The 14,880-nt window shown below is 44.0% G+C and overlaps 1 protein-coding gene across 1 annotated transcript; it reads left to right on the plus strand.

Annotated features, from left to right (window-relative positions):
- The first annotated feature begins 223 nt into the window (after positions 1–223).
- FUNDC1 (FUN14 domain containing 1) lies at positions 224–13,096 on the plus strand. Its single transcript, XM_036460662.2, has 5 exons — positions 224–396; positions 1,121–1,277; positions 5,101–5,176; positions 9,486–9,614; positions 11,714–13,096. The coding sequence occupies exons 1-5, from the start codon at positions 369–371 to the stop codon at positions 11,789–11,791; spliced, it is 468 nt and encodes a 155-aa protein (XP_036316555.1). The 5' UTR covers positions 224–368; the 3' UTR covers positions 11,792–13,096.
- Positions 13,097–14,880: the final 1,784 nt, after the last annotated feature.

A 14,880-nucleotide genomic window follows, 5' to 3' on the forward strand; every position in this document is an offset into this window, starting at 1 on the left:
AAGAGCCACACTCAAGGGGCCAAAGAGCCGCATGTGGCTCTCGAGCCGCAGTTTGCCCACCGCGGATCTAGGGGGTTGAAGTGGGAAGCCGGGGTTGCAAGGGCAACGGACTACAACTCCCACAGGTCCTTGCGGGGCTGTACTGTACCTCCTCCGCCCTCTTCCCAGCTTCGCGTGTGCGCAGAAGGCCGTCGGGGACGAGAGGGGGCGGGGCTAAGAGAACGTGCTCAGCCGAGGCCGAGAAGGCGGAGGAGGTGGAGGCGGCAAAGAGACCATAGACTTCCACCGGGGCCTAGAGAGTCTCTTAAAGTAGCGGAGAGAGGAGGGCGGGCGGGCCCCCCCCCTCGGTGCTGGCCGCCGGCGGTGTCATGGCGACCCGGAACCCCCCTCCCCAAGGTGAGCGGCCCGGGCCGAAGTGGTCTCCGAGACTGGGCGCACCACCGGCGGCCTTGCTCCCGGCGCTCTCCCTTCCCCGCCCCGGGGCTCCGGGGGCTCCTCTGTTTCTGTGAAGCAGCAGCTCCGAACTCCGGTCCGAACTAGACTTTCCCTCCTTTCTGGGCGGCACGCGGGGAGGGGTGCCCCCCGCAGCCCCCCGCAGATGTGCCTCTCCGCCTGACTGAAGTCGCTTCTTCCCGCCGGGCCCCTCACCGGTCGGTCAGAGCGGCCCCCTTCTTCCCGCCCGTGGTGCACATGGACCCTGCCCCCGCCCTGCCCCCCTGGGATGTGGGGTGACCCCTGATGCTGGGAAACGGGTCTGTCCCGAGGCGGGGGCTCCCGCCTGCTGTGCGGCTCTGACCTGGCCCTGTTGAGATTTGGGGGGGGCAGCCCTCACTGACCTGGTCCTACTGAGACCTCGGGCCGGGAGGGGGAGGGAGGAGCGACCCCCCTGCTGTGGAACCCCGGCCCGGTCCTGGCCTGCGCCCGCCTGGGCCTTCGGGAAGGAGATGGGGGCGAGGCCCTTGACTCTAGAGGCCCCAGACTCAGGGATCGGATGGAGGAGCCTCTTAGTGTCTCCATCCGGGTATTTTTAACCGCAATCCGCAAGTAACGACAGGCCTTGTAGGGCATTCCTGGTCTGGGGCTGCCACTAAATGCGTTTTCCCCATTTTGTGTTTTGAAGACTATGAAAGCGATGATGACTCTTACGAAGTGTTGGATTTAACCGAGTACGCCAGGAGACACCACTGGTGGAACCGCGTTTTTGGCCACAGCTCTGGACCCATGGTAGAGAAATACTCGGTAGCCACCCAGATTGTCATGGGTGGAGTGACTGGCTGGTGAGAACATCCTTTTCTTTACATTTCCTGCGGGAGCCGCCGTGACCCTGGCAGTGACCCTGCTCCTCTCTGACCTGATTGGTGTAATCGTTGGTGGTGGTTTTGGCGATCTGCCCTGTGCCCTCCTCACCTTCCTTTGCTTCTTTTTTAAAAAAAATATATTTTATTGATTTCTTACAGAAAGGAAGGGAGAGGGATAGAGAGTTAGAAACATCGATGAGAGAGAATCATTGATCAGCTGCCTCTTGCATACCCCCTACGGGGGATGTGCCGCAACCAAGGTGCATGCCCTTGACTGGAATTGAACCCGGGACCATTCAGTCCACAGGCAGAGGCTCTATCCACTGAGACACACCGGTTTCGGCTTCCTTTGCTTCTTTCCGTATTTGCCCCCTTCTCATATTTAGCAAGTCTAGTGGCTCTGCTTCAGTGATAGCAAAGAGGAAGAAATAGATCGGAATTGATGGTGCATAAATGATTTTTACTCGCTCAGCCCTAACAACTGGAAAAACCTGAGCGGACTGCCGCAGCAGAACTGGTGCCCAGGATTGTGGGCCCAGTACAGAGCGGTGTGAGATTCCCAGCACAGATCGTTACTAATGACTCCGATGATTCTGGTGGTTTCTGGGAGCCAGTTTGGATCAATGTTTGGAAGAACAGGTGGGGAACACGGAGTCTTCGTTGGAATCACAGGGCTGGTTGCTTACTCCAGAAACAGTGGGGAGTACCTGAGGCAGTTAATAAGCATTAACCTAACGAGTGAACGTTCAAGACCACATGATTCCATAATTGCCTCTGTAGACCTAATGCTGCTATTGTTAGGTTAAAAGGTTATCCAAATAACAAGAGTCAGAAAGAAGTTTGGTCCTTTATTTTGAAAATGTGCCTGACCACAGAGAATTTGTTTTAAATTTCTCTATTGATTAAGGTTCACATTTGTCCTCTTCCCCCCATTCCCATCCCAAACCCCTCCCCACGCATCCCCTCCCCCTCCCCCATTGTCTGTGACTACTGGTTAGGCTGATATGCATGCACACAAGTCCTTTGGTTGATCTCTCCCCCTTACCCCCACCCTCCCCTACCTTCCCTCTGAGGTTTGATGGTCTGATCAATGCTTCCCTATCTCCGGGTCTGTTTTGGTTCATCAATTTATGTTGTTCATTATTTCCTCCAAATGAGTGAGATCATGTGCTACTAGAAGTACACTTATAAGAACCGAAAATGAAACAAGCAATAGTGGTTATGCTGAGAGGCAAATGGATCAGTCTGTAGTGAGTTTCTTTCTGGGCCAACAGTTGTTTTGAGTCTCAATTTCAATGTCAAACAGTTCCTCATGTGCCAGAATTTTGGACGTTAGTGTGGGTGCTTAACTTGAGAATAAGCATGTTTCCTCTAAGCAAATCCATCATGCACTAATTTAAATATTGACATCGTTAGACTTGATAAATGTAAAATTGATCTTTGAAATGGGGGTGTACGTGCGCCTTGTAAATGTCACGTGACGGCAGAAGCGCTCATGGTGGAGGCTCTGATGCTGAGATGCAGCATTTAGTCATGGCGTGCACTGCCTCACGCTGCGGATGGTCCTCCACAGGCAGGTTGTATCTGGGCCTTGTAATTCAGGGTTGGGCCTCTGCTTAAAAACAAGCTCACAGTTTGGCACCATTGTCGATGGTTAATGTGAGCCAGGGCCTGAGAGCTCCATCTTAAGGAAAACGACACAATAATTGAGCAATAGAATGAAGTCATTGTGTCTAGTCTCCTTGTAGGTCAGACTCTGAGAAGTCCCGTCGTTGGCAGGAGCTTGCTGGGATATAGAGCAGGGGAAGTTAGGTTCGTTGTAGTGGCTCATGCTTTGCCAGTGGTCGGCAAACTCATTCGTCAGCAGAGCCAAATGTCAACAGGACAACGAGTGACATTTCTTTGGAGAGCCACATTTTTTCAACTTCAACTTCTAACACCACTTCTTCAACATAGACTCGCCCAGAACGTGGTATTTTGTGGAAGAGCCGCACTCAAGGGGCCAAAGAGTCGCATGTGGCTCGAGAGCCGCAGTTTGCTGACCACAGCTTTAGGCAAAGGACAAGCATGCTTGTGGAGCTCGCTTCTTGGGATATTGTTGACACCTGGCTGCTGCTTGCCTCCTCTTCCTTTTCTGAGCTTTGGCTGCTGACTTCCCTGGGGGGCGGAAGGGGGGGGGTTGGGGAGGGTTAGTGGAGGTGGGGAAGGGGGGCACGGGGCATGGCCTTCATAGTAATACATATGTTTGGGTAGTAGCCGGGTGTAGCCACGGAGCTGTGTAATAGCACTAATACTACACCAGTTATTTGCTGCAATGACTTTTTTTAGATTCAGAGTAAAGTTTTGCAATTTTCTTAGGGTATAAAACAGATGTACTATTGTGGCATACATTAAGGAAAAATTGTTAAGAGGTGTTAACCTAACTAGTTAACCATTCAGACCAGTACAGGACATGAGTGGGAGGCTGTAAGTATCTGTAGGTTTTTGTTTTCTTTCTTAAAATATGATTTTACTAGAGGTCTGGTGCACAAAATTTCATGCCCTGGGGGTTGTCCTTCAGCCCGGCCTGCGCTTCTCACAGTCTGGGACCCTTCACTCCTTACTAACACCACTGCCGAGCTCGCCAGCTGTGAGCCCAGCTTCTGAGTGAGCAGCCTCCCCCTGTGGGAGGGCACTGACCACCAGGGGCAGCTCCTGCGTTTAGTGTCTGCCCCCTGGTGGTCAGTGTGCGTTATAGTGACCAGTCGTTCTGCCGTTTGGTTGATTTGCATATTAGGGTTTTAGTGTATAGGATTGATTTCAGAGAGGAAGGGAGAGGGAGAAGGAAACACCAGCGATGAGAAAGAATCATTGATTGGCTGCCCCCTGCACATCTCCCTCTGGGGATCATTGAGCCCGCAACCCTGGCTCATGCCCAACCATGAATCAAACCATAACTTCCTGGTTCATGGGTTGATGCTCAATCACTGAGCAACACTGGCTGGGCTATATAGGCTGCTTTTTTTAATCATAAGAAATGAAAACTAATGTTAGGATGGGTGGTTGTTAGGATAGATGGGAGGAGGGAAGATTAGTTAGAGGGTCTGGAAGGTTATTAATGTGATGTGGAAACAAGGTAATGATGTCTTTGAGAGTGGAAAGAAGACAGAGTCAAATAATGTTTTGGAGGTGATAGATAGGTAGGTAGGTAGATAGGTAGATGATAGATAGATAGATAGATAGATAGATAGAGGTAAGGAAGCTGAGAAATGTGGGCTGAGGGGTTGAGGTGGAACTCCAACTGGACCTGAAAGGGTAGGAAAGTTTGAGGTGGGCAGTGCTAAATGGGAACCCCTAGCCACAGGGAGATGAACAGCTTGAGCCTTGCCGGTGGCCTGTTGAGAATCTCATGGGGTTGGAGCAGAAGTTTTGGGCAGAGTGAAGGCCAGCCAGGTGTGGAGAACATCTTGACTCTAGTAAGAAAGCAAAGCAAAACAACTCACTTCCAATATGGAGACTTTCAACCTCACAAATGTAGAAGGAAGAGTATAATGAACCCCTGAATGCTCAGCCTTGTTTCCGTTGCCCATTATTTTTTCCCCGTCAATCCCCTTCCTCTTCTCTCCATTCCTAAAGCGCATCTCAGACAATGTAGATCGGGCACTTTGACTAGCTTGGGTAACATTGAGGGTTTCTGAGTGGGTAAGGGACACGATCAAGAGAAATGGGAAGACATTCAGGTTTTATTAGGAAAGCAATGAAAAGGAGAAGAGGGAGGGCGGTTACCATATCATTGATCTCGTTTTGTGTTATTTCGTTGAAGGTGTGCAGGATTTTTGTTTCAGAAAGTCGGGAAACTCGCAGCGACGGCAGTAGGCGGTGGCTTTCTCCTCCTCCAGGTATGTCAGAGCTTTATTCACTGCCTCTGCTTACAGACTCAGCCCTCGGGAAATGAGAAAGCCAAGTTCAGTCATTTCACTCTGCCCATTTTAATAGAAGATGGAATTTTTCTTCCAGACATCAGTTTAAGGGAAAACTAAAATGAGTTTTGAAAGCGGCATCTGTCATGAAATACAACAAAGCAATACTTCGAAGTTTCTTTTAAACCCAATGCGATTCCAATTATTAAAAAGACAACTATTAAAATTCATGGCGTCTCCTTTATTTTAATTACTCACCCACATTTCCCCTGAAGCATCTCCCCAGCAAAAGAAACATTTTACCAATAATACAAACCTACTCATCCTGACCATTGGAAACGTGTGTTTCAAATTCATACTCATAATATTCAAAAGGTCTCCCTCCCTTTTCCCAGCCATTGCTTTTCTGTCCCAGAGGAAATAACTGTTAGCAATTTCTAATGTTTTTTAAAACTAGGGAACCATAACAATATAGAAAGTGGAAAATCGGGTTTCAAAAATCATCCATAATCCTATTTCGGAGGCCTGTTGGTTTGAAATTACAGTTTTATTCATGTTCCTCTAAGGTTTTTTAAAAAAATGTTCTGTCATTACAGAGTGTTTATCAGCATGCTATCTGGGATCCGTGTCTGTTAGGCATATATCTTTCCAAAAATATCATTCCCTGAAGATCAGATAGAGTAAATCCTAAAAGTGAAAATCTCTGGGAATGAATGTGAGCAACAATCTTAAAGACACAGAGGCCTGTCAGTAGTACTAGTTTTTAAAAAGATTGATGGGTACAGCAACCAGAATCTGACTTCAGCACCTAAGCCATTGTTGCCTGAAGTATAAAGGGATTGAATCCAGATGTGTTAAGTACAGATTTTGAGTTGTTTACCAAACATCTTTAAAAAATATTTTTTTCTTTCTATTAGTGGCGTTATTATGAGTAGTTGCCTCTTATTTGTGGTTAAGAGGTGAAAAGAGCCGAAGCCGGTTTGGCTCAGTGGTAGAGCGTCAGCCTGTGGACTGAAAGGTCCCAGGTTCGATTCCGGTCAAGGGCATGTACCTGGGTTGCGGGCATATCCCCAGGTGTGCAAGAGGCAGCTGATCGATGACTCTCTCTCATCAATGTTTCTAACTCTGTATCTCCCTTCCTCTCTGTGAAAAATAAATAATAATAAAAAAAAAAGGTGGAAAGAAACATGGTTAATATCTAAATGCAGTCCTTTGGATAATATGCCAGCACTTGTATAGAAGAGAATTTTATTTAAGGTGATTGTGACTTTGGTGTATATAAGTCAAGAATTAAGGTATTGAATTCTATAGCTCTTTCATAAATCCCTTGTCATTTCAGTTTAGCGGAAAGTCATTTCTGTTCACTGTACTGAAGCAGAGCTTCCTGAAATGTTTGTAGATGGAGGGGATTATACATGGCAGTTCACTCTGCGTGTCGGTTTTTCCAAAGTCCATTTCAGCCCACTCAGTATGCACCCCACCTCTGCCTCTCTGGGCCTAGTCCACATATTCTTTGAAGCAGAAGAACATGGGACTGACCTGCATCAAACCAGTTTTCCCCACAAATGTGAGTCACCTTGAAAACTCAGTAGAAGGAACAAGGAGGAAATAAGAGTAGCAAATGGCTTTTGAGCCAATTGCCTCCTGTTCTTTAGGCCCATTTCCATATTTTTGTTAACTTATATTTACATTTAAATATTAGTTTACTTAGAGCTTAAAGCTTTTCTGGTAACTCAGGAATAAGTGCTTTCTGGTAAGTATTACCACACTGCCATGTGAAAGTAGACAGTGGTATGTAAAACTTTTCAATGTGTTTGTTCAGGGTTTTATATGCCCATAATGCAAAAGGTCAAATACATGTACAAGGCATGTTACAGACTGGAGTAGTACACTGCTTCCTCACTATCCTCCCATTTTCTCTCCCCTTGAGGCATCTACTTTGAACTCTTAAGATATTTTTCCTTTTTTCCTAAACAAGTTAATTGGGCATTTTTTGATTTTTGAGTGTGAGGTATTACCTATTGGCTTACCATTATGGAATATGAGAATTTAGCTATCATTTATGAACCCTGTGTGCCCTTCCACCTCAGTCTCTCACACTTGCTCACCCCACCCCCATTCCCCCCACATCATCTGAGTATTGTTATCTCATAATATGTTAGATCATTACCTGGAGTTCACTAAGCTTCTTGAATATGTAAATTTGTGTCTTTAACTATGTTTGGGAAGGTTTGGGCCATTATTTATTTAAATATTTACTCCTCTCCTATTTTTCTCCTGAACATGACTCCACTTATATATACATGTTGGGCTGTTTTATAACATCCTGAAGCTGTGTTCATTTATTTTTTTTTAATCTATTTTTTTGGTTGTATGATTTCTAGTGATGTAGCTTCAAGTTCATTGACTCTTTCCTGTCACCTGCCGTCTGCCATTAAACTTATTCAGTAAATTCATTTCAGATGTTGTATTTTCCAATTCTGGGACTTTCATTTGGTTCTTTTTATATTTCCTATCTCTGGTGAGAGTTCTTTTAAAAAAAACCTTTTTCTTTTTAGTGATTTCAGAGAGGGAGAGGGAGAGAGAGATAGAAACATCAATATCAGTGATGAGAGAGAATCATTGATTGGCTGCCTCCTACATGCCCCGGACTGGGGATCAAGCCCATAACTCAGGCCTGTGTCCTGACTGGGAACTGAACCTTGACCTCCTGGTTCATAGGTCGATCCTCAACCATTGAGCCACGCCGGCCAGACTGGTGAGAATTCTTTTCATTGATTACAAAGTATAGTTTCCTTTACCCAATTGAGCATAGTTATAACAGCCACTTTAAAGTCCTGATAATTCAGTATGTGGGTCATCTCAGTATTGGCATCGGTTGTTTTTCTACAACGTTTTTCTGTTTTATGATATATCAAATAACTTCTTGGGAATTTATCCTGGGCATTGGGAATGCTATGTTGAGACTCTGGATGCTATTTTATTCCTCTGAAGAGTAGTGATTTGATTTTAGCAGGCAGTTAATTTGATTAGACTCCAATTGCAAACTCCAGTTCACTTGTGAAGGGTAGCAGCTCAAAACCCAGTTTCTTTCTTTCGCCTTAGCCAGAATGCTTGCCTCTGCCCCTTGAATGTGTAGCTCAGGACCTGGGTAAAGTTTACACAGAATTAGGGGCTCCCTTTCTCTAGCTCTCTCCTTTCTGGGAGCTGTTACTGTCCTGGGCTCTGGCTTCTAGTTCTTCAGGCCGGAGAGATGACATATTTCCTATGGAAGTGTTTGCCATCCTGCAACTGCATCCCGTCCTCCAGATAAAGCCAGAAAAACGGGCAACTCACCTCATATAGGTCACCCTTCCTACAAGTTTTTTTCTTTTCTTTTTTAATTTATTGATTTTTTACAGAGAGGAAGAGAGAGGGATAGAGAGCTAGAAACATCGATGAGAGAGAATCATCGATCAGCTGCCTCTTGCACACCTCCCACTGGGGATGTGCCCGCAACCAAGGTACATGTCCTTGACCGGAATCGAACCCGGGACCTTTCAGTCCGCAGGCTGTTGCTTTATCCACTGAGCCAAACCGGTTTTGGCTCTTCCTACAAGTTTTAATTCCCCTTCAGGTCTGCTTGCTTTGGGTAATTCTGGAGCCCCTGTATTTTAACCAGGATTTATAGTTGCTCTTTTTTTGTTAAATCCTCACCTGAGGATATTTTTTCCCACTGATTTTTTTAGAGAGAGTGGAAGGGAGTGGAGAGACAGAGAGAGAAACATCAGTGTGAGAGAGACACATCTATTGGTTGCCTCCCACATGCAGCCCTGGGGGCTGGGGCTAGGGATGAGCCTTTGATCAGGAATTGTACCTGAGACCCTTCCAGTCTGCAGGCCGACACTAACCACTGAGCCAAGCTGACTAGGGCTATAGCTGCTCTTTAGGGGAAAGTCCCAAAGGTTCATTATCACCTCCATCCAAACAGCTGTGTCAACTTGAAGTCTGAATGTTCATATATTCCTGGCTAATAGATTTATTAGCAAACTGGTTGGTTTAGAATTACCCCCCCTCCTTTTTTCCCCCCTTAAAAATACATTTTTCTTGATTTTAGAGAGGAAAAGAGAGGTAAAAGGAGAGGGAGAGAAATATCATCAGCTGCCTCCTGCACGCCCCCTCCTGGGGATTGAGCTGCAATCCTGGCACGTGCCCTGACTGGCAACCTCTTGGTGCATGGGACAATGCCCAACCAACTGAGCCACACCGGCCAGGGCAGGAATTAACCATTTTTATTACATTTTTGTAGATTGCTAGTCACAGTGGCTATGTGCAGGTCGACTGGAAGAAAGTTGAAAAAGGTGTGAACAAAGCAAAAAGACAGATTAAAAAACGAGCAAATAAGGCAGCACCTGAAATCAACAACATAATTGAAGAGGTAAGACCATACATTTTTGCCTCCCTTTTTTTAGTGGGGCTTCATTAGTAGAAAATGTCTATTCATGTAAAAAAAAAATTGGTATTTTTGCTTCTGGAGTATTAAGTAGAATTTTGGATCAAGCCACCATTTAAATAGTTAACGTAGTGTCCTCTGTTCATCTCCCCCCTACTTTGATCTACATGTAAAAGCTGGTAACACTATTCTTCCAGAATTTTTCCTCTGCTTTTACAAATGTGTACATGTATAGACAAGGTCTGGGAAAACTAAAATTACCTATCTTTTTCTTGAGGTCAAATAGTTTGAAAATGTGTGTATTTTATTAATATGTTAGTTTAATGTTTTCTTACACTGTTTAGAATTGAATATGTCCTTGTCCTTGTTTTTGTTCTATACTTTTACTTCCAACTTTTTATTTTGAAAAATTTCAAACCAGTTGAAAGTTAAAAGACAAATACAGTGAATACCCAAATACCTTTCATCTGTTCCCCAAATTGTCTTGCAACATTTGCTTTATCTCTCTCTGTGTGTGTATGTGTGTATGTGTGTGAGATTTACACTATTTTTGCTGAACTATTTGAGATGTCATGATTTTTCACTCTTACTTTTAGCACATAGCTCCTAAGAGTACAGATATTCTGCATGACTACAGTTACCCTTATTATTCTCCCCAAATTTAACATGATAAATAGTATTTCCATATTACAGCATTTCCACAGAAATATTGTTTGTTTGTTTTTCATTTGGTTGTTATGTATCTCAAGTCTCCTTTAATCTTTAACAGTCCCTGCCAGGGCTGACCACAGACTCCGAGTGATGGATGAACAGATTGCTTTGACACATTTCTGTGAAAGAGAGGGCTAAGGGACTGTTTTGCTTTAGGAACAAAAGTCCTGTTCACCTGCCTCATTAGCCTTTTATTGTCACAACAGCTTGAACTCAAATTAACCTCTAGACACAATCAACAGGGCAAGTATCCTTGAGAAAGCACATGCTTCTACAAGGTCAGATCTTAAAGTTAAACAGAGAGATTCCAGCAACCCTCCGATCAGACTTGTTTGGAAAAGTCAGGGTAGGGGCTGCCACCTTCGGCAAGGTCCCCTCAGAGGCCCCGACCTTTTGGAGAATCCTCCTTACAGACATTCCCACCAAGTCCAAGCCCTCGGCTTCTCCACAAGCTCCCTCATCTTTTTTTTTTTTTTTTTTTTTTTTTAAATGTTTTGATTTTAGTGAGGAAGGGAAAGGGAGAGAGAAGCACTGATTGGTGTGTCAAAGAAATATCTATTGGCTGCCGCTGCACGCCTCCTACTGGGGCTTGAGCCTGCAACTGGGGCATGTGCCCCGACTGGGCATCGAACCTTGACCTCCTGGTTCATAGGTCGATGTTCAACCCCTGAGCCACACTAGCTGGGCATATAGGGAGATTTCTTTTTACCTGTGAGATTACTGCTAGGCTATAGCTTGGGGGCTTAGGACAGTGGTTGACACAGAATAGGCACTCAGTATCTATCCATATATTATCTCAGTAGCCAAGGAGCTTACTGGGCCTGGCTGGCGGGCTCTAGGCTCCTTCAGTTTGTAATGGCATCCTGTGTGGTGGTTACACCTGCTCTAGTAGGTGCCCAAGAATTTTTGCTGAATATTATTAAATTGAGGAAAACATCTGAAAATGGTACTTAGCTCTGGATTCAATAGTAGTATTTTAAGACATTTGCATCTTTATTTCTTTTTCTTATTGTGGTAAAATAAATGTAACATAAGATGGATCATTTAACTATTTTTAAATGCACAGTTCAATGGCAGTAAGTACATTCACACTTTTGTGCCACCGTTACCACTATCCATTTTGAGAAATTTTTCATTATCCCAAACAGACTCTAACCATTAAGCAGTAACTCCCGCAATTAACGCCTGTCCCCGCCCTTGGTAACCAATCTCTGTTCTACTTTCTGTCTAATGAATTGGACTAGCCATGTGTGTAGACACCCAGAACATTTGTCCTTTTTGTGTCTTTCTTGTTTCACTTAACGTGATGTCTTAGAGGTTCCCCCATTTTGTAGCATAACTAAGAGCGTCTTTGTTTGAACTTGACGTTTCAGGCCACAGAATTTGTCAAACAGAACATCGTGATCTCCAGTGGATTTGTGGGAGGCTTTTTGCTGGGCCTTGCATCTTAAGGACGTGAGTGACCTGCCACAGCGGAGTCCCCTGTGAGAAAAGAAGTCGTGCTGATGAGGTGGTCTCTCAACGTCACACGCCGCAGGGTGACAAGAAACAACTACTTGGACAATTTCAAGTTCAAAAGTTAGCATTTCGCCTTCTGAAGGCTGGCAAAATAGTATCTGCTGTAAAAGAACCTATATGGTACATATATATGGTATATGTGTACAATAGTATTCCTGATCCAAACATGGCTGTCGTTTATTTACACCAGATGTTCTTCATTATGCTTAAGAGTAGTGCCAATAAATAAAAATTTGTATTATAGCTGCCACATTAGGGATGACTTTTTAAAAAAAAGATATGTCTGTAATAAACAAGTGTAATGCCCTTTTGTGGAAGGATTTAGAAATAGTAGAATTATTAACGATATCAAACCAATTTCATACCAATTTTTTGGATTGTTTTTCCTGCAATTATTAGTTTGATTATATAATTGTAGTAAATGATAATAAGGAAGGCTCTTCTAAGGAACTATTACATGTTTAAAGCTTTTTTTCTTTCTTTGATGTCTGTAGTTGTAATATAACTTTTTGTATAAAAGCTTCTAAATGTTTTCTATTTATTTATCCTGGCAGCCTGAGCAGAAGTAATTATTATGAGGATACATACAGCTGGTTGACTGATTTATTATATTAATTTGGAGTGAACCTCTTTCCTCGGTTCTGAAAGTCCCAGTTATTATTTTGTCCTCTTCACAAAGTGGTAAAAATTACCTTCACATACTTAGTCGTACAGTATGAATTTACTGTCTGAAGAACCGTGGTTTTCTGTATAACTGTGAAATCGCAGCGTAAAGAGAACTGTGTCCTTCAGCTAGAGATGTAAGTGCTAAGGCTTTCAGACTTTTGCTTGCTTTGTGTTGGTTGCACCGCAGGCCATTGGACTCGATTCTCAGGGCCAATCACACTCCCTCCCAGGCTCCTTTGCCCAGAAAAGCTTTCTGTCTCGGTGTGTTTTGTCCACAGAGTTCTATGTGGGAATTGGGAGAAACCTCAGAACAATGTGTGCTGGAGTCCTCAGGTTGGAAAGGTTGCAGCTATGTAGTCTGTCTCCTTTAAGTAGCCAGTCCCCCGAGTACATGCTGTGTATTGTGAAAATAAGGCATTTTATATGTTGGAATTGGGTATAATCCGTGTGCTTTCATTATTGCAAGAGTCCTTAAAATTGAATGTGAGATTGATCTTCATGTTCTTTCTTTACTCTCATTAGTGCCTCAGATACAATGCTAAATAAAACTCAGAAGTGGTTTTGCTTAAAAATGCTTGTTTTTTCTTCTTTAAGCTTTTCTCTGCTTAATCCTCACCAAGCTTTTCATTGCTGTGAAATAAAAAAAGGTAAAATACAGGGTGGGGCTGCTGAAACCGGTTTGGCTCAGTGGATAGAGCGTCGGCCTGTGAACTCAAGGGTCCCAGGTTCGATTCCAGTCAAGGACATGCACCTTGGTTTCGGGCACATCCCCAGTGGGGGGGGGGGGGGTAGGGTTGCAGGAGGCAGCTGGTCGATGTTTCTCTTTCATCGATGTTTCTGACTCTGTTCCTCTCCACTCCTTTCTATATATAAAAAAAAATCAATAAAATATATTAAAAAAATACAGGATGGGGCAAAAGTAGGTTTACAGTTGTGAGTACATGAAACAGAGTTTATTCTTGTATTGTTATTTATTAAATTATTTTCCATGCAACAACTGTAAACCTACTTTTGCCCCACACTGTATTCTGCATTAGGTAGAACCTTGGCCGCGCTACTCTGCACCATACCTGCGTGATGTTTTCATCTGATCCAGTTGTGCAGACTACTGTGGGGAGTTCTAGTAGCTGGTTCGATGTGTTCATTTTGGAAATTTTTATAGTGTCTGTTCTGTGTATGATATACTGGAAAGCGGGGGGAGGAACATAAAAATGTCTGCCCTCAAATAAGAGACAAATATTTCTATATGGAAAGTTATATAATAACAGGGAAGCCATGGTCAGTATGGCTCAGATGGTTAGGTGTTGTTTGCCAGTTCAATTCCCAGTCATATGCCTGGGTTGTAGCTCCATCTCCAGTGGGGGCGTCCAAGAGGCAGCCAATTGATGCTTCGCTCTCACATTAATGTTTCTATCTCCCCCTTCCTCTCCTTTCCTCTCTTAAAAAAATATTTAAAAATACAATGTACATAGTTTAAGAAGTCAAATAGTATTTGACTACAAATAAGACTTCTAAAAAAAGTACTTCTTTGCTCTACCTCTCTCCAACTTATGGTTTTTTCTCCACAGGAGTGTCAACCATATTGGTTGTTTCTCTTGGTATTAACTACAAGAGGGTTATGGGTAGAACTCCAAGAGTTTCCACTACAGTAAGTCTAAGAGCTATATGTGTAAAACAATAGTTATGTCCTCTGGGGAGTGGAAGGGCAATAAAATAAATGTAGAACTGAAATAATATTTGGAATTGTAACATGAAGTCCTTGCATTGTTCTAAAACATATTGATTAACCTCACATTGAAGTTGAGTATGTATGCATGCATGATAAAATTTTAAGAGCAATTCCCAAATGAATTGCTATTGGTTGTGAAAAGATACATTTCAAACACAATAAGAAATCCCATATAAATGAAGGCAGGAAAGAAGAAGCATAGAGAAAGCTGAGAAAATAGGAATTATAAAATAAAATGGTAAAAATAAGTCTATATCAGTAATTACACTTCAAAAGGAGAAATGAACTGAATTCACTATGTGATTTTATAGCATCACTAGAGGTCCAGCGGATGAAATTCGATCATGGGGGAGTGATGTCCCTCAGCCCAGCCTGCACCCTCTCCAATCTGGGACCGCTGTGGGATTGGGCCTAAACCAGCAGTTTGACATCCCTCTCACAATCCAGAACTGCTGGCTCCTAACCACTCGTCTGCCTGATTGCCCCTAAGCACTCTGCCTGCCAGCCTGATAGCCCCCTAACTGCTCCCCTGCTGGCCTGATTGCCCCCAACTACCCTCACCTGCTGGCCCGATTGCCCTCACCTGCCAGTCTGATCGCCCCCCTACTGCCCTCCCCTGCAGGCTTG

The sequence above is a fragment of the Pipistrellus kuhlii genome, unplaced genomic scaffold (assembly GCF_014108245.1).
Source record: "Pipistrellus kuhlii isolate mPipKuh1 unplaced genomic scaffold, mPipKuh1.p scaffold_m20_p_32, whole genome shotgun sequence".
Taxonomy (NCBI): Eukaryota; Metazoa; Chordata; class Mammalia; order Chiroptera; family Vespertilionidae; genus Pipistrellus; species Pipistrellus kuhlii.